A 26,633-nucleotide genomic window follows, 5' to 3' on the forward strand; every position below is an offset into this window, starting at 1 on the left:
AAGGCATGGTGGAGGAAAGCTGTTCACCTTATGGCAACCAGAAAGCAGAGAAGATGAGAAAGTCAGAGAGGAAGGGGCTAGAGACAAGACATAGTCTCAAAGATCATGACCCCACTTCATTCTGTTAGGCCTCACTCTGAAATTTCCATTAACTCTCAATAATGCCACAAATTATTAATCCAATCAATTCCCTCCAAAACCCATAAGCTGATAACAAAGCCTTCAACACAATGAGTATTTGGGTAAACATTTTAGAGCCCAACCATAACATAGATTTATGTTTTCAAATTTTTGTCAAGTCTAAAGTAAATCAGAGCAGCCACATACTGTGACATTAAATTCCAAAGGAACGTGGAATCCCTTGAATTCAAGCTCTAGAAAACCTAAAGCCTATTGGTGAACATTGTGCCAATGTTCAGGGCCAATAAAGGAAAAAAGTCCACAGCCTGCATAGAGTTCAGAGATATAACAAGAAGGAAAGAGCAGACCCTTAGAAACCACTTATCCTAAGTCCTTAGGTGCACCCATATTCTCCCACTTACAACTCAGTTCCCCAGAGGCTGCCCAGGCTGACTGTACTCATGCTGGCATCCAGCCTGTCTCTTCTCTGCCTTCTTCCTTGGCTCTCTCCACATTGGAACTTGGGATCTATCATCAGCTGCTGTATCTCAAGACTAATTTAAACAATAACCTCAGCTTTCCATGTGATTCTTAGTTCTACAGCTTCCCTAGCCTTCATCACCACCATAGCTCCAGGAAAGAGACTCTGTGCCCCGAGCCCAGGCCCCAGAATCCTTACTAAGGGAAGAAGATTCCTTCCAAACTAGTCTTAACATGGATTCAGCTCCAAGATGCTAGTGACTTCCAAGGGCACAGTACTCAAGAAAGAGAGGTAAACCAGGTATGAAATTGTCAGTGGCCTAACTGACTCAACAGGAATCCAGCAACCACTACCTCTGGGTTCTGAAAAGGTTTTGTCCAAGTTCTTGTCAATATTTGGTGGGTGGGACCCTGAAGTAGACATTTTCAGGCAGGGGTCAAGTCAGGTGGCTTCTTGGGGCTAAGATCAGAGGTCTGTTGGAAGAAGACAACAGCAGAGCTCAACCCCCACGAAGGGGCTGGCAACATTCAGGCAGCTAGGTCTGGTCCCAGTGATGTTCAGAGGACTTAGAACAGCAGGAGAAGTTTCACACCAACACCACATTCTGGTGACTGTTGGAGATGAGCCTGCGGTGGAAAGAGGGGACTTCTGCAACCTAAGAGTCCTGGGATAGACAGAAACTATTGTTCTGAAAAGACCTGAACAGACTGGACCACCATTAGAATCTCTATCTCAATGTCCCAGCCCATTGGCCAGTCAGCTGACAAAGAAGTGGGTCCTTAACCCTAATCTTAACTCTTCCAGTTTTTGTTTTGTTTTGTTTTTGCTGTACTGGGAATCGAACTCAGGACCTTGCCCTTTAGAGGCAGGTGTGGTGCCACTGATCTAAATCCCCAGCCCTCCAGGTCATATTTGATAGGAGATTTATTCCTAGATCAGTGTCCAGTATAGGTTTCCCTTTTGAACCTTGTAAGCTACCCCCCCCACCTTTACATTAAAAACAGAAGAACCCTAAATCAAGTTTACTTGTGAGGAAGAGACTTCCTTAGAGAATAAAAACAGAGAAAATGCATTAGGAGAGGGTGGCAGAGATTGGCTATCTGCTCCTTAAACCTATTTCCTTTTACTCTTTGGAGAAGGTTGGCCATATTTCCCAGCCTCCTTTGTGGTCAGGTGTGGCCTTAGGTTGTGTTCCAGCCACAGGAATCTGAGGGAGTGGGGCTATTTCCAAGATGAGCCCATGGAACCCTCCCATCTGTGAGCCTCCCTGGACACCACAGGAAGCAGAGTCCTCCAACAACTCCAGGCCATGGAGCCCAGGGTGTCACTCAGTTTTTTCATGGGACTCTGAAGGTGTCAGCAGAGGTGGAGAAGATACTGTAAGGGACTGGGACAGCAACCGTTAGAGAGCCTTCTAGCAGGGAGGCTGAAAGAGGAAGGAGAGAAATAACTGCCCTTGTCTCCTTGAGTCCCATCCAAAGATAGAGACCTAAGTCAGGAGGCCCCAGCAGCCAGGATTTGGCAGGAGCTAGAAGAGCTGCTAGTGGCGGGTGGCTCTTGCATTATCTTACACAGCAGGCTGCTCTGTAACTTCTGGTTGTGGGAATAGTAATGGCTTCCCCCTGGGTCCTGGAAGGCTTGGGAAGTCCGTCAGGTCATGATGAGAAAAGCCAGCAATCCTTACACAATACTTTCTGCTGCGACTTTTCACTTATCGTCAGCTGTATTAAAATAGCTGGAGAGTTACAATGATCTATTCAGATTATGTTTTATTCCTGAAATAAAGGTACCAAGAGTTCATATGCTATAAATTAAATATCGTTTTTCCACAGAAACAATGTAGAGATTATGGTTCTAGCCCAAGACTGATTTACTATTTTTAGAAATGATCAGAAATTGCATGATTATCAATGTGCCAATAATAAAAGATATCTGTATACTGCACAGAATAAACCTTTCTAAGGTGTCTGTAAATCAGTCAAGTAGGACAATGCAGGAACCAATCATAGGAAATCTCTAAAAAATTTATGTAAGAGGTTTGTTTTAGTCACTTTCATCGTCACTGGGACAAAACACCCAACGCCTGCAAATTAAAAGAAGAGAGGTTGATTTCTTAGTTTGTAGAGCTTTCAGTCCATACTCTGCTGGCTCCAAGGCAGGATGGGATGGCACAGGGGCAAGACAGAGGAATTCTGCTCATGATGTGGTGGACAGGAAGCAGAGAGCAAAGGGAAGAGCCAGGAAGGGAGAGGGACCCTTCTAGGTCAATCCCACCGGGACCTATGTCTTCAGTCTAGATCCCAGCAACTAGCCACACTTCCACTATAAGCCCTCATAATCTGATCACCTTCCAGAAGCATCACCTATGATCACATGAGGCTTGAGGAGGACATCTAGAGATAAACCATATCACGGTTCCCTGGGGCCAGAAACCCTCACAGAATGTCTTCAGCTGAAGGCAGCCACCAGGTACTGCAGTACTTTGGGGTATAAACTGCCAAGGTGTCAGAAGAACAAATCATCTTGGGCATAAATGTAGAGCCATGCCAATTCAAGGTTGGGATTCTGGGTAGCTTTATGAAACATCCCACCCTAATCAAAGGGCTTTAGAACACTGGAGCCCCCTGTGGTCAAACAGGCCCCTAAGCACACAAGACCTTCTCTTCTTCTGGGCCTTAACATAGGTAGTGGGCTAGACCCTGGAATTTGTATCCTGAATCAAAAGAAGCCAAACTCAGAGACCTAAGGTCATTTAAAAATTCCCCTCTTTGCTCCCCTCTCCACAACATTATCTTCATGAAACAGAAAGGACCTCAGGAACTTTGTAAAGGAAAGGAAATCCAAATGCGATCACCTTGGAGGGAAAAGACCGTGGCTGCCTCTTCCTTTGTGTCGTTGTTGTAGCAAAGTGAAATAGCTCAGTGCTATAGTCAAGTGTTACAGCTCAGTGTCACAGCCAAGAGCCACATCTCTGAGGCACAGCTGAGTGTTACAGCTCAGCGTTATAGCTCTGGGTCTCGGCTATTGCAATTTGAAGACTGGAGAATCTGGTGGTCCCTTGAAGAGATGGAGAAAAACCGTTATTACGCCAGTGAGTTCAGTGGAGTTTGTACTCCGAAGTCTGAGAGCTTCACCAGAAATGAGAGCCTCCGTATAGAGGGATCTACAGGGTAGGCAAGCATGCTCACTGTAGCAGAGGGGCAGAGTTACAGAACATTCAGAGAGGGGTGGAGTTAACAGGTCGCTCCTGAGAGGTCTCCAGGTTCAAATAGTTACAAAACATTTGGATACATTGAGCAGGGGCAGCTGTTACATTTCTGGAACAAAACATTCTGTGGGAAAAAAAAAACCATGGAGGCAAGGCAAGGGCCTGTCTTATTGTATAGTATTGCTCTATCATCATGAACAGCCTTTTTCCTGAAACCCCAATGGAACATAGTGGTCTTCATGCTCCTTCCCTGGCACTAATAGACTGTGCCGTGAATGGGTTTAAGAGAAGCGTATCTGGGATTCTTCAGGGAAGAACAGCCTACAGCTTACATAGAACAAAATCATACCACAACAATTCCCAATGCCACAATGCCGCTTCAACCTAGTCCTCATATATTTGCAAAATATTCTTAAAGAAGGATATGACTATTCCAGGTTCAACAATTGGATTTCCCTAGCCCTTCCTGAATATATTGATAGCAACAATCACGTATTTGGAAACATGAATAGTAAACACAGTGAGAAGGCCCAAGCCCAGAGCTGTAGGTCTGTTGCTAAATTTCTGTCCAAATGATAATATTGTGTGTGTGTATGTATTTACACTGAATTTCAGAGACCTTGATTCTTTGGGGTTTTTTTGTTGTTTTTTTTTTGGTACCAGGGATCGAACTCAGGACCTTGCACTTGCAAGGCAGGCGCCAGAACCACTGAGCTAAATCCCCGGCCCCAAGACCTTGATTCTTTTAGATCCACTTTCCTAATACATAGGCCCATGAGCTCATTTGCTGTGTTTGGTTAGAAGGCAGCTCATTAAACAACTGCTTTGTTAAGCAAAGGACACTTTGCTGCAGATCTATGAGGCTCTCAATCCAAAGCAAGAGGAAGGAGAAGAGGCCCGCTTTCATAGGGGTGGTAAATATGGATATGGAGTCAGTCATTTTTACCGTAGTTCCCTGCCCAGCCCCGTCAAGGGTCCTTGGAAACCTGAGGAGAAAGAGCTTTCCTCACTATGTGGCCAATGGATCTGGGAGGTCTGAGCTACATAGTCAGAGGAACCTAACAATTGCAGTGCCCCATTTACACATTTAGAAATGAGGCAGGGAAGCCCACCACCGCCCGACCCTCCCTCCCAGCTGAAAGGTGACAGACACATTCTCTTCTTGGGGTGTGATGGTATTCTTGGCTGTCACTGGGTTGGGGGCTGGGAAATCACCACGTTGGAAATGCATCAAAAATATAGGCAGCAAGCAGCTCTGGAGGAAGTTCCAGGGGCCTGGCCTCCGGCAAGGACAGGCAAAGAGCTGCCTGAAAGAGGAGGCTGAGAGTGAGGAGTGTTAGCTGGTGTGGGTGCGTGACGTGACTCGTTATGCAGTCTGCATCTGTTCCTGTACTCCTAGGCTGTCTGCTCTCAGAGAGCCCACTTTGGCCTTTTCTGTGCCAACTATGTCATCCAAACAAGAGGGGAGAGGGGAGCAGAATGCCTAAGAAAAGAGGAAAAGAGAAATCAGGCTCACAAACCCAGATTTCAAATGATTTTAGGCCTCATGTGATTCTGTATGCCTCTGCTTCTCCATTTTGAGCAGGAATTAATTACAGCTACCCTCAGAAGGGCCTTTTCTTTAGTAGCCTTTTCCCACAAAGACCTCTCACCTGCAGCACTGTGCACGTATTGCTTCTTGCCCCAACTCTCTTCCTTGTGTTAGCAGAACCAGGAGAAGAGATGCGGGTAGAGTTTCATGTCAGGAGAGCACAGCAGAGATGGAAACCGGGCCCTGGAAGCCATCTGTCTGCGGCAACAGGCTCCCCATCATGCATTAGTTCTGCTTCCAAAAGACCCACTGCTTCTTGAGAGGCATACTTGTGCCCTGGCCGTGACAGGCTGTGGTCCTCAGCAGTGTGACTTTCCAGGAGAGCCTTCTCCCGCTGCAGGAAGGAGGCCTGTGGCTTTCAAACCTGGCCTGAACCCCTCATCTCAGTGGCTGAGACACCTGGGCCCAAAGCTGTGGTGACACTCCAGATTAGCATTGTGACCTCAGCGGTTCCACACATAGAGAGGAGGTCACCTAGCTTTCGCCTTGGCCCATAAGTTGCATAGGACAGTGGGCTGGTCCTGGGGGCTGTTGTGGGGAGGTGGGGAATTTGAAGAACACCCTGGCTCCCTCCATCATGGCCAAGAGGGCAGAACTGAAGAAGACAAACCTGGTAAAGGAGGAACACTGCTGGATGATGTGGGGCCTCTGTGAGCTCCCATGAGTAGAGGTGGGGCAGGGAGGATACCGAGAATGTGCCAATAAACCTTCCATGTTTCGCTCTCTGTTCTGAGCATAGGTGGCCTCTCAGCCTGGAATGAGTGCAAGGTTAATGCTCACAGGCATCAACTGGGTGGGACTCCCTGTAACACTCTTGCTCCTCCAACTACTCACAGGTCAGGCCTGCACCATGCCCACCTCCAACTGGCAGGTCCAAGGCTCAAATATAATCATCACATCCATTTCATAGACAAGGAAAGGGAGGCTCAGAGGGACTAAACTCACCCAAATTGGCAAGCTAGAAGAGAGAACAGCTGGGCTGGGTGGTTCTGTCGCTTGCCTCACAAGCGCAAGGACCTGAGTTTGATCTCTGGTACGAAAAAAAAAAGAAGAAAGAACAGCTGAGCTTGAGACCTGGGTCTATCCCCAAGGCCTATTATATTCCTGAAACCACCTTTATGAGGTTTCCTTAGCGTTCTCTCTCTCCACCTGATTTTTCCACCTGCTGATTGGACAGGCGTGTGTTCATGAGGACAACATGACCAGAGCTGAGTTGTCTCTAAGCAGATCAGGTGCTGGGGAATATGAGCCGGTGCTCAAGCACAGCTAGACAGGCAGAGTTGATGGGAGTCCTCTTGCAAGTGCTTGATGCCATCTTCCCCAATTCTAATGCTTCTTCTCTCTGCAGAACAAGAACTACAAGGCAGTTTGCCTGGAGTTGAAGCCAGAGCCAACCAGAGCAAGAAGTGTTTTTGTGGGCATGCCAGGAGCCAGGCCTGAGATCCATGGGGAGGTGACTTGGAATCTAGGGTCATTTTCTGTTCGTGGTGGCCAAGATCTGTTCCAGGTGCAGGGGATGCAATGAGAGAGACAGGTTCTTTGCTCTCAGAGACCTTCACGCTGGTAACCATCAGATACATAAGTGGAACAAGATGAGTTTAAAGAGGGAGGAGATGGATGGAGGAAACTTCTAGATGGGCAAGGCCACCAGCTTTCATCTCTGTGGTCTGTCCCTATGGAGGGACAGAAACTTGGGGTGATCAATCCTGCCTCTGCAATGCCACCACCATCTGCAATTTCCAATGTTCTGTGTTTCTGTTTCAATCACAGACATATGACTACAAAGAAGTTAAACACAAAGGGCCATTCACCAAAACAGGAATGACACAGGAGCTAAAGGTCAGCGTGTGGGCGCAGGCAGTGAAGAGCTGATGGGCCAGCCAGCTTCCGAGTGGACCCATCACACCCACCGGCATTTACAGCCTTGAGACTTCATCCTCTTTGCGTCCTTTTTCACCTTTTATTTTTAAACAATTTTAGACTTACATAAAACTTGGGGAAAATGGTACAGTGAATACTAATATATCCTTCACCTAGACTCCTCACATGTTGATCTTTTATCATGGTCAGTTTATTTCCTCTCTGTTTCTGTCTCTCTGTCTTTCTCTGTACACACACACACACACACACACACACACACACATGCACGCACGCACACACAAAACCATCCCTTCATATCCATAGAATGGTTTCATGTCTTTGACTCAATCAACCTCAGATTGAAAATATTTGGAAAAATTTTGTGTCTGTACTGAAAATGGTGTCTAAATATGTATAGACTTTTTTCTTATTCTTTATGCAATGCAGTATAACAGCTATTTACCTAGTAGCATTTACAATGTACCAGGTATAAGTGATCTAGAAATGATTTAAAGTACATGAGAGGATATGCATAGGTTATATGCAAATGTTACACCATTTACATACGGGATGTGAACATCTGCCAATTTGAGTATTGCAGCAGTCCCCGAACCAATCCACTCAGATACTGAGGGGCAGCTAGCTGCGTATGACTTCCTATTCCAAGCTGTCCTTTCCGGACACTGGGTAGGTGTTAAGTCTGTATCTCCCCTTCCTGGGTGTCTCTTCTGATCCACATCATGAGGGACCACAAAACCAATCCTTCATGGATACCAAAGGATGACTGTATATATATTTTGAACTATTTGAGAGTACATTTTTACCAGTGTTCTGCATGTATTTCCTAAAAACAAGAACTTTCTCTTACAAATCTACAGTAGAATTTTCAACATCAGGACATTAACATGAATACAGTACTAGTCTGTAGACTTTATTCTCATTTCACCAATTGTGCCACTGATGTTGTTTAGTTAAAAACCATGTTCCTGGCCCAGTAGCTAAACCAGGATGGCGCATTGCTTCTAACTGCTGTATTTCTTCATTCTTCTTTAATCTGGACTTATTTTTTTCACCCTTTGTCTGTTCAGGACATTTTTGAGGATTGTGGACCATTTATATTTGCTGAATGACCCCTAATTTGGGTTTGACTGATGTTTCGGGCTGTGGATTTGGGGCAGGCCTTCCAAAGAAGTGATGATGTGCTCTTTCCCATGCACCCCAGTAGGAGGTGGTATCTGCAGGTCTTCTAATCCCTTGGTCTTAGCATCCTTCTCTCCTCCTTATGGAAGTTTCCCTCTGTTCCTCTTTTGTCAGTGCCTTCAGGATCTGCCCTTTCCTCCCATGAAAATTTCCCTTCCATCCAAGATTTTTGTTAACTCCCTCTGTCCCTCATTTCATTTTCTCAGAATGAACTCAGGGAGGTGAGAGAAGAACTCAAGGAAAAAATGGAGGAGATAAAACAGGTAACAGAATAAAGTTTTATATAACATATAGAGAAAGTATAGCTTCAAAAAATGCAATTCCTAACTTTGAAAAGTGAAAGAAATGCACAATTGCATAGAGAAAGCAAATTGACTTAACTCCCTAGGGGGCTTATGTATTAGGCACTTCAAAATACCCATTTCTTGTTTGATGCCTAAACCCAGTTGTTGAATGATCAAAAATTCCCTTCGGCCTAGGGCAGTGGTGGTAAACCAATGCCACAATGGGCTGTTTGTATCATTGAAAGCTTGAAAAGGTTCACCATCACTGGCTGGGGTGTTAATGGTTGGCATGATGTAACCTCAGTGATAAAGCCGAGTGAGGGGTTGACATGGAATATGGGGGCTATCAGGAGCCAACTGCATCCTCCTCACTCACCTCCCTGTGGTGAGCTGCATGGCAGGATCTCTTGTTTCTATGACACAATTACCTGTGGCCTATTTTGGGAATGAGGGAATAATCAAAGCAAGAAGGAGTTATTGAAGCTGTGATCTGAGCTCCATATGTAAGCCTTCCTATAGCCACAACTAAGCTATGCAAAGGCTAGGTAGGAATGGAGCGACCTGACACTAAATGCATTCTAGTGCCTTGGTAGACTCCTTGGAAAGAAAGTAACTTTAATAAGACCTTGTTAGTCCATTCCAGAGGTACAGCTGCTGCCCTTTGCTTAAAATACCCTAAAGAAACCACAGCTGACTTCAGTAATATGCTCTGTGCTTTTGTCAAGTCATACTTTTCTTCCTCATTAGATAAAAGATATAATGGACAAAGATTTTGATAAGCTTCATGAATTTGTGGAAATTATGAAGGTAAGATTCTACTGAGTGCCTTCCAGTGGTCAGTATCACACTGGAAACTATGAAAGAGATGCCAGTCCCTGCCCTCTAGGTGCTTATAACCTGGTAGACACCCACTCCAAGAAAGAATTGCAAGCAGAATTGCAGGCTGTTGGCTAATTAGGGATCTAGACCTGAGTATTGAATGTGGGCTGGAATAACAAGAGAAGTCCTTACAGAGAAACTGAGTCAAGTTGAGCCTGGAAGATTACATTGGAAGCTTAATGCAAATCTAATAAAAAAAAAACTCAAAAAGGTTATTTTTTAACAAAAGAACAAAAAATACTAGAAGATAATCTGGATTCTACAACAGTGGCTGATAAACTTTTTAATGTGTTTCAGAATCAACTAAAATACTAACAAAGAAAATGGATCCCAAGCTCATGTTTAGACGGAAATTGGGCCCTTGTATTTTGGCCAAGTTCCCCAGGTAAAAGTTTGAAAGCCACTGATGTAGAAGCACAAACAGGTAAAAGCAAACCGCTACACATTTTTCAAGAGTTGTAACAAGGCGCTATCCTTACTAGATAATTAAAATTCATGTTAAAGCCACAGTTATCAAATCAGGGTGGTAGAGCCCAGAGATAACCAGATAAAGGCAGGAATGGGAACTGGTAACCCTGTAACAGCCTCTCTGCCAAGAATGCACTGAGAGCCCCATGCAAGGACTTCAAATATTCAGCCTCGAGGAACAGAAGAAAACTGTCCCAGGTGAAGCAGAGCTGCTCGAGACTCTGTAAGTGATTTCAATGTTTGCCCTGGGCTGAGACCAGGTCCTACACACTTAATCAGCAGCAGTCAACTTGGCTGCACGTGAGGATCTCCTTAGAGTGATTCTGAACCCCTCTTCCCCTTAGAGCCAGCTGCACCCTATAGCAATTAGTTTGGGGATTTGGGGGATGAAGTCAAAGTACCAGTAGTTTTTCAAATTGCCCAGGTGATTCCAATAGATGCTCAAGGCAGAGACTCACAGTTCTATAAAATTTAAAATATGATAGTCTGGGGATTTAGCTCAGTGGTTCCACCGCCTGCCCCACAAGGACCCGAGTTTGATCCCCGGTACAGAAAAAAAAAATTTAAATATGATAAAAGGTGATTTAAAAAATATCAGTGAGGAGAGGAATATGTACTAATATTAAGAACATTGCTTGCCTACATGAGGAAAAAACAGTTCAGTTAGCACTGTAAACAGAAATAGTCTAAAGGAGAATTTAAGACGAACCAATAAGTAGTTATAAGTAAAAATTTAATTGGATTCTAATATAACTACAATAGAATAAATCACCAAAAAAGTATTGATATATTTAACTATAAATAAGTTACACTATAAGTTTTTTAAAAGCAATATGACAAGCTGGGCATGGTGATGCATGCTGCAATGCTAGCAGTTGGGAAGTTGAGCTGGGGGATGGCCGCCAGTTCAAGGACAGCCTGGGATACATAGTGAGTTCAAGGCTGGCTTGGACTACACAGTGAGACCCCGTCTCAATAAATAAATAAATAATAAATAAATAAAAAGACCGAAACTCACCACACATAGAATTTTAAAACAATGGCTTGGGGAAATAATTTTCTATGAACTGGTAAGTATAGTCAAAAGGTTTTTATCCGTAGCATACATAGCTCACAGAAATGAACAAGAACCAAATAGGAAAATGAGCAAGGGCATAAACAGAATCCATAGAAGAACATATAACTAAAAAGCAATAAATATGTTTAGAAGGTTTTACCTCATGAATAGTCAAATGCTTGTGGGCGAAATGATCATTGTTATATTCAAATAAGCAAATTTTAAATTTATGAAAATTATGTAAAGAGATAGAAATGCTCTTATACTGCTACAAGAGTGCGAATTTGTACAAACTTGGGATGTTATTAGATACTAGGCATTTAGTAATAATAATTAGATAACAATTGGAAATGCCAGCACAAGTACATATAAAAAGTGTTCAGCACTGGATTATTTATAACATTTTGGAAACAACCATAATTTTCAACAACAGAACAGCCAAATAAATTATGGTATTGTTGCACCCAGCGAGAAAGAACCAACCAGAGACCGATATTAAATCCACACAGGAGTTTATTATAGGCCGGGACCGAGCTGAGCATCGGACTCCAGTCCCGACTGGCGGAGATTAACGTATTTTATACACCTTTGAGGCCAACAGTTTCTAGGCCCCCTTATGGGATAGAACTAGCAAAGCAAGCAAAGGTACAGAAGTGGAACGCCCTGTCGTTAGAACATTTGTAAAACAATAGTTGATTAATTGTTGCTTCTAAGAGACTCTCTAAGGGGAGGAGGTTTCTAAGTTTCCTCCTTCTGAGCTCATCTAAAGGGCAGGCAGGAGGGTCAAGCAGCAATATGGAGTCTGTCTTGCTAACTAGGGTCCTTCAGTATATCCATATAATGAAAATCAGGAACTATTAAAGACAGCGTTTATAAAGAATGCCTGTAAGAACTAAGAAAGCAAGTTATAAGTAACGTATACTGGCCAATCTCAACTAGGTAAAAAAGTAGATAAGTAAATATATGGGAAAAAATGTACCAAAAGGGATGAGAAGATTGCTTTTTAAATATATTCTTGTGTGTTATTCAAATGTTTCTACAAAGGGCATGCAGTATTTCCATACTAAAATGCAGACACCTTAAGCATCTTGTGACCGAACAGGGCTGGGTGTGGAAAGGCACAAAGGAGGCTATTTTGGGCAGTGGACAGCTTGAACACAGCAGCAAGCAGGACGGTCAATTGTGTTTCCCAGTCTGTGGGGAGATTAGTCATGAAGTGGGATCATTTGGGGAAACCGTGAGAAACAGAATTGACTAGGCACAGTCAGCAGGCAATGAAGGTTTTGGAAAAGAGCACACAAGTTGGGACTTGGCTCCGTAAGCAGCAAGAGGCCTCTGGGGATTCTTAATCAAAGAAGATGCTGGGATCAGCTGGCAGCAAGGGGCCTGGGTGGGGTGGGAGCAGGCAGGGACTGTCTGCAGTAAGCACACCAGGCAGGCCGCCTCAGCCCCAGGTGAAGAGAGGTGGGCGAGGGTAGGAAAGAAGGAAAGGGTAAATCTGAAAAATACTGGAAAGGAAACGAAACAGTTCTTGGTGACAGATTCAATACTGAGAATGAAGCCAATATAGTGAGACAAGCCAGGATGACACCAGAGTCCTAATTTGGATGATTAGAAGGAAGTGGTGACAACCACAGGGTGAGAGGGGAAATAGAGCTAATAGAGAAGAGAACAGGAAATCAGTCTGAAGCATGATGAGTTTGAAGGGGGAAGAATTGTACGAACATGGGACGTTTTGACGTTGACATTTTTGAACTAAGGGGAATTTTGACCTGAAGATATTTCGACACTGCGGCTACAAATATTTGATTCGAAATTTATACTAATATTTAAAAATGCTTTCAAAATATTATTTGAAATCATCTTTCCTCAAAGGGTATAATTTCATGGTCAGTTTTCTTCAACAGATTAAACTGGTTCCAGCTGTTTCATTTTGTATAAAAAATTACTTTTTTGGAGTAAATGATTTTCACTTATATTTTATAATGATTGATCTGTTTTTCCCTATAACAAATATTACCAGTTATACCTTCTTCTGCCACCTTAGAAGTTTTTTTCATGTGCACTATTTCTATCCAGTTTCCCAAGGTCAAATTCTATAGAACTAACTTTGGCCAATAATTTTTTTTATTCTTTCAGTTCTTTGTGAATAATGCATGCTATGTCACTATAGCAACTGTCACTTTTACTTTGTGTTGACCATTTCTGCCAGGGATGGGTAAAAATAGATCAAACAAAAACATAGGTCAGGGTCAAAATGTAAGAATCAAGTGCATTAGTTTTCTTGTTCCTATCATCTTATAGGCATCAAACCAAAGCAGCTATGTGTTTCATATCCAGGATCAGTGTCTGGATTTTAACTCACCTAGAGACTTTGGATAAGTCCCCTAGTGACTGCCTGTGCTTTGGTCTTGTGTTGGAATGGAGGTGTCTTGGAGGGAGAATAGGTCCATGTGGTGGATATTCCATCAGCCACCTCAGCCATGTCTAGTTAAGATTCTTGAGGAAGTAAGATGCAGTGTGTGTGTGTGTGTGTGTGTGTGTGTGTGTGTGTGAGAGAGAGAGAGAGAGAGAGAGAGAGAAAGAGAGAGAGAGAGAAAGATTTTCAAAAACTTCAAAATGAAGGTTCTAGTCTTGAATTCTCTCTGGAAGGAAATGCAGAAGGATATGGATGAGAAGATGGACATTTTACTAAATATACAGAAGGACAACAAACTGTAAGTGTAACTTGGAGCCATTGCTCCTCATCCCTAAAGTCTCCCTCCTTCTCTTTGCTGAATGCCTGAGAGATTCAGGCTCCTCGAGGAGCTGTCTTGGCTCCTACTGCCCCAGTCGCTTGGAGTCAAGGCCTACCATGGCCACCTGTGCACTGATAGAAATTGTCTCCCCAACTCTCTACCTCTCCCTGACCCCTGGGCCCCTTCGAAGAGGATCAAAGGAGCAGCAGCCCCTCAGGCTGGTGGGAAGAGCTGACACAGACCCACAGCTCCAGCTCAAGAAAATGGACAGAGCTAATAGAGCACCCTGGCCTCTTCACAAAAAGACAATGGCATCACCAAAAGCAAAAAAGGACTCACCGGATTCCCTTCATCAGTGTAGCAGCTGCTGTGTAAGTGAAGCCTTGTCTGAGCCCAGTACTGAGCTGGAGCCCTGGCTCCTGTGCCCTACCTTCCCCTGAGCTCCTGATGTAAAAGGGGCTGGCACTGCCCCACTGCTGGCCCTTGGGTGCCTCCCTAGGCTGGAGCTCTTCCTTACCTCTCTTGCCTCCTATACCTGTGGATCCTCCTAAGCCATGACCATGTAGGACTTGATCCTGGATGTGCCTGCTCCCAAGTCCCACTGTATTATTCTGTCCTTTCCTATAGCAAGGCTTGATGAGGTGCCCGGCAGGTTGGCCACCTTGGACCAAGGAAAAATGATCTTTCTTGCACCATTTCTGTCCTCTGCAGGAGAAACGTACATTGTGTGCCTTAAAGACCAACTACAATCAGGGGTAGGTAGATCCATACAAGAAGTACCTCACCTCAGTGGGTGCCTTGTTATCCCAAAGGGAGTGTGCTCCAGCTGCCTTCTCATCCAACCCCACCTGTGGTTGTGCAGGGAGTATGGATAGTCATGCATTCTGCCACTCAGCGCAACCACTCAGTTGTAGAGGACGTGGCACCAGAAGGAGGACTTGGGTGGCCAAGCCTGAGGCTGCGCCCCAGAGGTTCCCTTGGTGGGGAGGGTGCCCCACCAGCTGCAGCCCTGGCCTAGCCTCAGGGTCCTGCCTTTCTCCCCACCTAGCAGGAAACTTCCACACCAGGCCTAGGAATCGTTTTCACCCTTGGCATCTGGAGCTGCCTTCTGATGTATCTGTGCCTCTTCCCCGATGAGATGGAGTATGTGCTTCCAACCTAGTGCAGCCGCAGAATCTACCAGCAGCTCTGGTTCATCTTCTCCCCACTCCTTGAGCTGTACAAGCATTTGCTACCCTCTTTAACACCATTCCTACCCAGGCCTCCACCCTGAGATGAAAAATCTTCATTTAAAGCCAAAAGAAGTGTCCTCATTTGAATACTCGCCCCAAATTGGGATGTGCAGAGTGTTAGTAGTTTTGTCCTAAATTAGCGTATTTCCGATTCCAATACCTCTTCCAGTCCTGATAAATTGGTCAGAAGGGACATCTTAGGATCACAGGGCTCCCGCACTCTGCCTCCCTCCATTCCACATGGTTCATAAATGTCCCAGGATACACCCCACTGCTCTACCCTCTATGCCTCACCTCCTCCGATCCTGCACTCTGCACGGGGCCTGGGCCTCACAGGTGACTCAAGGAACATCCAGGCCTTGGTCTGACCTGCAGTGCTCCCCTCTGGTCTTATCTTCAAGCAGCACCCAGATCTCTGCTGCTCATGGGAACTTGGTACCCTCCTTGGCTCTGGAGACCCACCTTCCTTACCCCTTGAAGCTTTCCTGTCTCGCTCCCTTCCAAAGGAGTTGCATCCCTTTGAGGCCTTGACAAATTGAGAAGGAGCCAGTGACCTCCTATCCTCCTCTTGTCTCCTCTGTCTCTTCCCCTAGTGCCCTAACTGAGGGAAGATAAAACTTGCCTGAGAGCTGGAAATCAGAGGAAAGAAAGAGGTGGAGAAAATATCTCAATAAGATATCCTGCACCAGTGTGATTCTTTGGCTTCAGCTCAACAGAGGATGAATAAATTGGACTCCATATTTTGTTTTACTCTTTACAGCTCTTTTCTTGTTTTATCTCTTTGCTAAGTTGGCTGCTTCCACTTTTAGACAGTCCAAGAAGTAACTGGTCAGATTCTTAATGGAAGGAGCAATGTATTTGGTGCTTCAGATACATGTTTGAAAAGCAAAAACCAAAATACAACATAGGCTTACTATCAAGGAGCTGATAGTTTTAAAAGACAGATGACAAAAATACATAATGAAAATATACACTGTCAATAAGTACAAATACTAAAGCACGTAATGAGAGCAAAAATGGATCAGATATGGGGAACAGGACAAGGGTAGGTATAGCCCTATATTTGTTACTTATTGTTGCTGCAACAGATTACCACAACTTGATGGTATAAGACTATAAGAAATGGATCTCTCTGGGCTAAAAATCAAAGTATCAGCAGGGCTGCATTCTTTCTGGAGGCTCTCGGGAGACTCTGCTTCCTTGCCTTTTCCAGCTCAACAGGCTGCCCAAGTTCCTTACCTCCTGGCTCCCTCACATCTTCAAAGCCAGCAATGGACAGGCCACTCTGACCCTGACTCTTCTGCCTCCTGCTTCCACTTGTGAGAACTTGTGTGGTTATGTTGAGCCCAAGTGGACAATCCAGAATGTTCTCCTTATTTTAAGATTAGCTGATTAGCAACCTGAATTCCTCTTTGCTATGTAGCCTAACATATTCACAGATTCAGGGAATTTTAAAATGGGTATCTTTGGAGGAGATTATTCTGCCTACCACAGGGAACTTTCCAGACCCGGTTTCTTGCCACTGTCTTTATGACTTAGACACAGAAGTAACCTACATCACCACTTCTGTCATGTTCTATCATTACAACTTGCCCACACTGAAGGAAAAGGTATCAGAGAGTTTATGGGCCTAATAAAACCACCGCCCTACAAAACAGTGCAATGTTCCCAAGTGTTTATAGGTTTAGTAGCTTGCAAGAGAGGTTCTACTCTTCAGATGTAGTTGTTGTTTTTTATCCTGGTGCTCATTCCTCCTTGGATTCCTGACTTTCTTGACTCATTTTATCCAACCCTAACTCCTTTTTTGTCTCTCTTTGTTACTGCTCCTCTGCTGTCTTAGTCAGTCTGGGTTACTATAACAGAATACTATAAACTAAGTGACTTATAAACAATAGATGTTTCTAACAGTTCTGCAAGCTGGAAAATCTGAAGGTCAAAGCACCCATAGATTCAGTGTCTGGTGAGGGCCCATTTTTTGGTTCATAGACAGCACCTTCTTGCTGTGTCCTCACATGGCAGGAATAAGGGAGTGTGCAGATATCTTTTATAAGGGCACTAATTCTATTCATGTGTGTTCGGCCCTTGAGCCCTAATCACCTCCCAAAGTACCCCCCTCACCTTCTAACACCATGCCCTTAGAGGGTAGGCTTCAACATATTCATTTTAGAGATGCATAGTAGCATCTACCTACATCTTCAATGTGGACAAGCTCTAGGCTTTCCTCATACCCCTTTACTATTTTGTAGGGGCCTAATTCTCTTCCTTCTTGGAAACTGAGGGGAGTAATCAACACTGAAGCCCCAGAATTCACTGTTTTTCAGTGAATGACTGTGTAGCATTCAATCAGCCTCAGCCCTTGAGGATCAGAAGACTAAATCCAAATTAATGGAGGCTTTCCTGGAAGAAATCACACTGGTTTCCATCTAGAGTCTAAATTAATTAATTAGTAGAGAAAAGAAAAATAGGGAGAAACAAAAGGGAAAGGACATGAGCTTCATGTCCAATACCTGGTCCTGTCCTTCATGTTCAGGAAAAATAGTATTTTTTTTCCTTCAACGAGTATCGATAATCACAACTTGATTAATTATAAAATGCCTCTTCCATTCATTTTCTCATTAGCATTCATCTGCCATCTTATTACTCCTACCAGATAAGCCAGCTGATATGGGAATGCAAATCTGAGAGAAACCAATGTCAACTTCGCTCTAAAGAAGAATGAACTTGAACAATGGTCTCAAGTCACAGTCTCTGTCAGCTGAGCCCAAGCCTTGAACTCAAGCCCTGACCTCCCATCCAAGCTTAGATCTCCCTGTCTCCCTGAGGCCTCACTGTCCTGTCAAACTCAACACAGCCAAAAATAAACTCCCCACCTGTTCCCCTAAATCCCTTTTCTGCCTGACATACTGACAAGAGGTTCTTGCCCTTGCTCAATTTCCTGACAGGCAGAGCACAGGAGGATCTCTAGCCAAAGGTCGGGCCATGTTCCCCATAAGGGCATCTTCAGCCCATCTGTCTGCCTATGCACTTGGTGCCAGGCAGGCAGGAGGAGACCTGAATTGCTGTAGAGCGCAGAGCCCCTTCTCTAGCAGCTAAGCCCCGCACTCCTCTCCCAAAGCTCTTTGGGCTATTTTAAGGATTTCTCAGAATGTGAGTAAAGTACTGATTACAGGACCAGCGTGCAATTTTCTTTCCTCTTTATACTTCTGCCGTCTCCACCATGATGTATCTTAGATGGCTCTTAGGCCCTTTCCTGGAAGAGCTGGGGGTAAGAGAAAGGGATGTGCATTCCTTAAGGGCAGGCTGCATGGAGTTCATTGATTACCTTTTACTTCTGCCACTTGATGGATGCGTGGGTGTGGAAAATATTCCCTATTTCTACCACTGGTACTACTTGACCATACAAGCTTGTTATTTTCTCTCTTCTTCCCATGGCAAATGAGCTAGCAAGTCCCAGGGAACGTTTATAACATGTCAAATGTCTATTCCCGACACCACCTCCCCATTTAGGCTCAAATCCAAGCGCTAAGCATCTGGATCCTGAATTACCTGTCATAGCTTCTGACCATTCCTCTCAGCTCCAGTAGTTTCTACTCAAGCCTGGAACCCACGTGCACACCACTTCCAGATATTCCATCCCTAGCAACTACTTTCCTCTCCAACTCATCCCCTTACTTGAAAATCTTCAGTGCCCATTTCTTATGGGATAATATCTGTTCTCTTTGCCTGCCATCCAAGACCTTGAATTTCTGATCTATTTCTGAACTTTTCTCCTCCATTCACATCTGTAAATCCTACACTCTAGGGTCCCAACTATGACCTTCACCTCCATCCTCGCTGCTGCCCTGTTCTTTCAGCTCCTTGAAGACCCCAAACCTCTGAAGGACTGCCCTCTGTCTCCACACAGCTCCTCAGAGACACAGTGACTAGGTCACTCGGCCATGTAGAAACATTCCCCACCTTCATACTCTTTCCAGCCTGCGCATGTCTTTCCTGTGTGTGCAGATGATTGCTTTCCGGAGACAGGACGATGTCTTCCTCTTCATCCTTGGTGTGGAGGTCAGAACCCTGTAGTTGGCAAGTGCTCAGGAGATACTGTCCACCGCACTTGTGCTGCCTACCCTGTGGGATTCCATGTCAACCTGCTTGACCTCTCATGCTCCGGAACTTGTGGACTTAGTACCGTGAACATGCTTACAGGGACCCAGGATGCTAGCAGTGGTCTCTTCCCCCATGGATCCCTCCAGGAGTGGACAGGCCTGGGGGAGGTCCCAAGAAAACTCCCCAAACTAGGTATATTTTTATCCCAGATCATATTGGGAAATACACATATGTGATTGTGTTGTGTACTCAGATTACCTGATGAGATGAAGATGTTTTCTTGAAACCCAAATAGATGCCAGTTTTACGAACTAAAAAAAGCCATTGAGGAGTAGCTCCAGGGTCAGCTGAATCCCACCCATCTGTGAGGACCGAGTGGCAGTGGGCTGCACCCCCCGCCCCATCCCTTGACTTTCCTAAGCTCACCCTACCTCGGCCCCACGTCACCCAGCCGAGGGGCAGCAGGACAGAGTGTGTGTTGAGGAGACAGGTTTACCTGACTGTCAAGCAGCTGTCGAGTGTGCCCTTGAGGAGGGATCTGCAGGGAACCACAGTGGCCATTTCTGCTGACGTTATGCACGAGTTTGTGCTTTTTCTGTGATCTCAGTGTCACCTTATGTGGAGCAGCATGATACTTAACCATGTCTCTTCTCCTCCAGATGCTATTCTTGTCCCACAGACACAGTCTGGGGGAGCTGTGCCCTATCTAGGGCCCCACTTTTGTGCTACATGACCCTAGCTTCCTGGCCATAGGTGGGACCCAAAGGATTGGACCAAGGAGGATATCCAACTAGTTTGCCGAGTTGGCACTTTCTCCCCGGGGAATTGGGGTTGGAATGTGGTGCAACTCAGTTGGCTTCTAGAACTGAGAGCTGGGGATTCAGTTAAAACAAAACAAACCTGTTATGATAACGATGACAAGGAGATCAGAATTGCTATTTCTTCAGGCAAAGGCCTTCAACTCACAGTCCCAGCTTCCTGACACCTTGACTGACTCCAGACACAGCCAGGCCAGCAACAAAATGAATTCAGATCTACTCTAATTTTAAAAGGTAAACAAATGGCTGGTGCGGTTTTGAGAGGAGGAAGGATGTGTGCATTAAATCAAACAATAGGAAAATATAACCATGTTACGGGACTGGGAGTGGCTGCTGGAGAGGATAGGGAGTGGTCCCTTGGAACCTGGCATCTCATACTGGGACAGTGACCAGTGGGAACAGAGTGAGGGGCACTGGCTCACCCCAGTCATCCACAGGTAACAGGTGCTGCAGCCCTCGGCCCTGGCTCATGAGTCACCAGAGAAACACAAGGGTGAATCATTTGGGAGCAATTAGGATGAGGAGGGCTGGGTCCAGGAGGAAGCCAGTGCCTCTATTCCCACCACTGCCCGGCCCGGACACAGTGCCCACTCACAGATCGTAGGCACAGGCCAGCCCAGAGGTGGGTGAGCATGGGCTCAGGCATCCACCGCCCCTGCCTGGAGCCAATGCCAGATCCCCTGAGGCTTGACAGGTCGGACTCTATGCCATTTCCATGGGAATGGGCTACTACCCACCCTCCTGAGAGGTGCTACCCTGACTGTCCCCAGAGGTCCCTAGAGTCTTCCAGCAATCCTCTTCCTTTTTATATCTGTGATCAAGGTGACCTTGGGATATTTCTATATTAAAATAAAATACAAGCAAACCAATTTCAATCTCCAGAATGAAGATTAAACAATGAGTATAAGAGCCTGTTCCCTTCCACTGCAAAGAACTCTGAACAGGGAGCAGTGTGCCCCCAGGACAATGGAACAGCTCCTAGTGCTGGGAGGTCCTGCCCATGTGACGCTTTAATACTGATATCCTTCATGGCTGAATTCTACCCCCTAAAACTTCTTTTTTTTAGAACTAGGGATTGTACCCAGGGCCTCGACACATGCTAGAAAAGTGCTCTGCCACTGAACTACATCCCTACTCCTTCTTTAGTTTGTTTTGAGACAAGGTTCCAATAAGTTGTTCAAGCTGGTCTCAAACTTGCAATCTTCCTGCCTTAGCCTTCAGGATAGCTGGGATTACAGGCATGTGCTTGGATTCCACCAAACATTAAAAGAAGATGCCAACACTTCCCAAACTCTTCCAAAAAACTGAAGAGGCAAGGATACTTCCAAACTCACTTTATGAGACTAGCATTACCCTAATACCAAAGTCAGACAAAGACATTACAAGTAAAAACTTATAGGCCAGTATCCCTGATAAACACAGATCCTCAACAAAATACGAACAAACTAAATTCATTAAAATGATCATTTACCATCATCAAATTATATTTATCTGTAGGATGCAAAGATGGTTCGGTAAATATAGACCCATAAATGTGATTCACCACATTACCAGAATAAAAAAAAAAAAATCATCTCTAGATGCTGGAAAAAAAATTGGCTAAATTCAACATCTTTTCCTATATACAAAAAAACTCAATAAATTAGGTATGGAAAAAATGTAACAACACAATAAAGGCTACATATATGACTTACCCACAGAAAATATACCAAATGAAGAAAAATTGAAAGCTTTTCTTCCAAGATCAGGAACAAGGATGCCCACTCTTACCACTCCTATTCAACATAGCACTAGAAATCCTAGCCAGAGAGATTAGGCAAGAGAATGAAATACAGGCATCCAAATAGGAAAGGAAGTGAAACTGTCTGTTTGCTGATGCCAACTCTTTTCTGGTGGTGGTGGGGTGGTACTGGGGATTGAACCCGAGGTCTCACACATGCTAGGCTGAGTTACATCCCTAGGCCTTGACATTAACTTTTTAAAGTGGGGACCAAAAATGGCGGGGGGGATTCTGTTATAAGTGATGAGTTTGGGCAGAGATGAGCAACTCTGGTATAAGTCTATTCCATACAATCATTTCGAAGGACAGTTTCATCAATATCAGATGCCTAAGAAGTCATGGAAAGATTATAGATTGGTACCTGGGCATGGTGGCACACACTGTAATCCCAGCACCCTGAGGGGCTAAGGCAGGAGGATGGTGAACTTGAGCCCAACCTGGGCAACTTAGCAACTTTGTGAGACCCAATCTCAAAATAAAAATTTTAAAAATGGCTGGGGATGTAGCTCAGTGCAAAAGCCCTAAGTTTAATACTCAGTACTGGAAAAAAAGATTACAAATGTGTCCCAAGATTTCATCAAAGAGTCATTTATAATATATATTTAAAATCAGAAACAAGCTAAATGAATACCAAATAATTAAATTATGGCACACCAATAAAACAGAATATGCTACTGACATAAAAATTATATATTGCTGAAATATATTTAATGACATGTTAATGATATAATATTAGATGCAAAATAGCACATATGAAACTATTAGAATACAGTCCTAACTTTGGTTAAAAAATGTGTGCATGTGTATATGGAAAGGAAGGTGTGTGTGAACTACTAAGACTTAGAAGATAGACACAGGAATCCCAGCAGGGACTTTTCCCAGCGGGGGAGAATTATGACGATTTTTCTGTCATTTTTTGCGTATACTTATAATTTCTAATGTTTCTACAGCAAATGTATTCATATAATAAAACACAGTAATTTTTTTAAGGAAGGGAAAGATGATCAGGAGTGGTCCTTAAGAATAGAGACAAATGGGCTGGGGATTTAGCTCAGTGGTTCCGCCACCTGCCTTGAAAGCACAAGGTTCCGAGTTCGATTCCTGGTACCAAAAAAAAGAATAGAGACAAAGTTTCCTAAAGTGTGTTTTGAAGGAAAGCACCTGAGACCTCTTTATTACCTGAGACAGACTCAGGGAACGTGTCCGCCTGAGAGTTCTTGCAGGGAAGGGAGCAAATTAACCCCTCTGAATAAATTGAAAGGGGCAGCAGGAGCTGTGTGTTTACAGCCTCGGTGCTGCCCATGCAGTGAATGTCTCTCACCACTGCTGCCCCTTCCCTGAGTCACCACCACCACGGCTCTGGAGCACAGCAGTGTTCGGGGTTGTCTCCTGCTAGAGGTGGTTTCTAGGTTCTTTCTTCCCTGAACCTAGAATTGCTCAAGACAAGTACAAATGGTAGCAAGGTTTTACATTTATTAAGAGTAGGAAAAGAAACAGGCTCTGCAGAGTGAGTTTGGGCCAAGTAAAAGTAGGAAAATAAGTACCCTTTATAGGAGGAAAGAGAGTTACTGCAACAACACAGTAGCAAAAGGCTCGATGGCCACTGTCCTTTTGTATTTCCCCCTCTTCCAGCTGGTGCCAGGTTTAGGCCTCCTATCAATAAACCTACTCAGGATCTCAGAGGTCCGCGTGCAGGACTTTGTAATGAACAAGTTACACTGCTCCCCTAGCTGGTCTTCGGTCTTTGGTGCCCTACTCTCTGCCTCAGTAGGAGTCCTCGGTGGTCTAGGCTCAGCCAGCGAGTTGTCCTTTTACAGTGTGAATTAGATCTTGTCACTCTTGAGCTCAGAACTTGCCAATGTTTTCCTATTTCTCTTCGGATAAAACCCGAAATCAATGGCTCGCCTTCCCCAGCAAGATCTGCCCTGCTGCCTGCACTGGTCTCTACCCCACATACTATATTCTACTCATGTTCTGGGCACCAGCCACTCTGGTCTCCTTGCTTTCCTTTAAACATACCACGGACACTGTTGCCTCAGGGCCTTCCCGACTACAGATGTTCCCTTCCATTTCCTCAGCTCTCCACAGAGCCGGCTGCCCTGCCCTTGTGCTGACACTTTGCTTATTATTCTATGCAAATGACAATATTCTCACTCCCCGGCATTCCCTAACTTTTAACTCTGCTTTATTTTCCTCTCCAGCACACTGTCATCACCTCTCACACCACACATTTATTTGTCTTCAGGTTGAATGCAAGATCCTTAAGAGCAGAGATGCTGCTGTCGCTGCCATATCCTAGGGCCTGGGACAGAGCTGGACACAGCAGGAGGTCAATAAACACAAAGGACACATGGATGACAGGCAGGGCAGGCTCTATGCTCAGCGGTTTACCTGCGTTCTTTCTCTTTATTCTTATTACAACCCTATGAAGTCTCCCTTGCCATCCTATGAAGTTATTCAAACTGTCATCATTCCCATTTTATAGTTTATCCTTTATACAATTTATCCAGGCTGAGAGAGAAATTAATGCAGATAATCTGTCCTAAAGTCACGGATTAAATGGCAGAGTCAGAATCTGAACCCAAGAGTTCGGATTTCAGAGCCTGCCTCTCAAAAGCATGGAGAGCCCATGTGAGATCAGACGAAGCACTGAGCCTAGAGTGGAAGCCATTTCTACTCGATTTTTCTCAGAGCTAGGGAGGTTGTTAAAACAAAAACAAACCACCTCTCATTTGGGTTTCGAATGCCTGGGGGTCCACTCCGACACTCATTTTTCTCACCAGGAGCCAGCTTTGGACTGGAATTTTACAGATGAGTGGGCCTAGAATAAAACAAGAAGTCCTCACCCCCAACCTTCCCCCATCCTCAATAAACACAAGGTAGGTAGAAACTCAGGTAGGCAAAAGTTGGTTATGAAAATGTACCAGCAGGGGGCGCTGGGGCCCCATCAGTTCCTGCCCACTGAGCTGCGCACAGGGAAAAGCTGCAACAACGCACTGCAAAAACCAAAATGGACCTAAGGGGAGGCTAGACCCTGAGTCTCATCCTCACCTCACATTTGGAATTTTTTCAACCTCGGGCTGACTAGTTTGTGCCCACAGGAAAGCCAGTGGTCACTCGCATAGGGATTAGTTCCGAAAGGCCAGACCCAAATGCAGTATTCAGAACCCACAGTGAAGTGACTTGCATTTGTTCCTTGATTTGCTTAACTGGCATTATTGAGCACCAGCCTGAGCCAGTGTGATTTCCCAGAAAGCGATGCCGCAACAATGGTTAGAGGCCTAGGCTAGTCCCCGAGCCCTCTTAGATCTTTACTATAGAGAAAATAAAACCAATAAGACTATTTTCTGTGCCAGGGACAAGGAAAAGAAATAAGGGAAGCAGAGTGCCTAAAAGAGAAAAGGTGTGGGGAGAAAAGGAAGAGTGAAGACGCGTAGAATTCCGAGGGCCCCGGGGGAGAGGACGGGAAGTCGAATCTTAGGCTCTTCCTGCTGTACACACAAGGAACCACAGAAAGTTTGGCTCCCCCCGCCGCGCTTCCCTGTGTAGACCCTGGCCTGGGAGCCCTCTCCGCAGAGCCTCACACGGGGGCACCCCACTCCTCCACACCCACCCTGCCGCCCAGCCTCTGCACCCCGCTCCTGCAGGGCCCTGCCCTGCTCACTGTGGGCAGGAGAGCAATCCCTGATATATGACAGATCAGACCTGGCGGGACATTTGCATCTTTTAGAGCACTCTCAAACTGAACATTTCCCGGGCAGGAATGGCGTCTGGGGTTGCGGGGCCGGCGGGAGAGATCACTGGCGACTTCAGGGACTCGGGGTTCGGACAAATCTCTCTGAGCAGCTTTGTGCAAGCCCGACGGCGGCTTCAGGGCAGTCATCTGAGTGCACTTTGATGAGGTCAGAGAGGTCAGCTCAGGGGAAAGAATGCGGAGGGGCAAGATGCTGGAGAACTTCGAAGCTGGAGAAAGGGCCTCCTGTGACAGCTGCAGCCCAACTCTCCAGGGCCACCTCCAGGGAGCCCCCCTAGCCCTGTGCGGCTCCTCCTCAGCGGTTTGCCCTGGGGAACAGGTGGCTGTGCTGCTGAACGCCCCCGGCCGTGACCCCTGCCCGGGAAGTCCTGCTCAGACCCTGTGGGCTGGGCTCAGGTCTAGGGGGCCGGTTCGTCCTAAAGAGCTTGCTGGTGGAAGTGGAGGAGATGAACAGGGCAGGAAGAGCAGTTTTAATAGGACCACTGCAAAGGCAAAGTCTTTTTTTTTTTTTTTTTTTTTGGTCCTGGTTATCGAACTCAGGACCTTGTGCTTGCAAGGCAGGTGCAGCCCCACTGAGCTAAATCCCCTGCCCAGCAAAGTCCTTTCTTGCAGCCACCCATCCACCAACCTCCTCAACCTTCTCCCTGCATTCTGAGTTCTCCACTGGGATGTGAGATCCAGTAGGATCTGCACATAGCTTCCTTCTGCCATCTCCTCCACCCACAGGAGCCCAGCCAGAAGCCCATCTGCTGGTTATTTCTCTGAGAAATTCTGCTGGCTGTGCAAGAAGGGAAACCTGTTTGCTCATCAGGCCTTGGTAGGACACTAGAAAAATGTGGGAACCTGCTGTGCAAAATTAACCAATCTTTCTTTCCTTCCTTCCTTCTTTCAGTACCAGGGATGGGACCCAGGACCTTATGTATGTATGGCAACTGCTTTACTGCTGAGCTATATACCCATTCTTTTTTTTTTTTTTTTGGTACTGGAGATCGAACTCGGGTCCTTGCACTTGCAGGGCAGGCAGCAGAACCACTGAGCTAAATCTCCAGCCCTCCAGCCCTTTTT

At 45.3% G+C, this 26,633-nt stretch overlaps 1 protein-coding gene across 16 annotated transcripts; it reads left to right on the forward strand.

Annotated features, from left to right (window-relative positions):
- Positions 1 to 5,793: 5,793 nt before the first annotated feature.
- On the forward strand, positions 5,794 to 24,791 carry Tex35 (testis expressed 35). 16 transcript variants are annotated; one of them, XR_002397826.2, is made up of 10 exons: positions 5,794 to 6,013; positions 6,749 to 6,853; positions 7,171 to 7,239; positions 8,667 to 8,723; positions 9,492 to 9,551; positions 13,801 to 13,865; positions 14,077 to 14,257; positions 14,598 to 14,641; positions 20,164 to 20,268; positions 24,598 to 24,711. XR_002397826.2 is itself a non-coding variant. In XM_021265371.2 (9 exons), the coding sequence occupies exons 1-9, from the start codon at positions 5,978 to 5,980 to the stop codon at positions 17,770 to 17,772; spliced, it is 621 nt and encodes a 206-aa protein (XP_021121030.1). In that variant the 5' UTR covers positions 5,794 to 5,977; the 3' UTR covers positions 17,773 to 18,001. The 16 variants fall into 16 exon arrangements, 6 of the variants coding, with proteins under 6 accessions (XP_021121030.1, XP_021121029.1, XP_012930795.1 ...); XR_015444527.1 differs by lacking the exon at positions 7,171 to 7,239 and having other exon boundaries at positions 24,598 to 24,784; XR_015444526.1 differs by lacking the exon at positions 9,492 to 9,551 and having other exon boundaries at positions 24,598 to 24,780.
- The last annotated feature ends 1,842 nt before the right edge of the window (positions 24,792 to 26,633 follow it).

The sequence above is a fragment of the Heterocephalus glaber genome, unplaced genomic scaffold, assembly GCF_053883595.1.
Source record: "Heterocephalus glaber isolate CG9 unplaced genomic scaffold, H.glaber_assembly_v1.0 deba00001600, whole genome shotgun sequence".
Taxonomy (NCBI): domain Eukaryota; kingdom Metazoa; phylum Chordata; class Mammalia; order Rodentia; family Bathyergidae; genus Heterocephalus; species Heterocephalus glaber.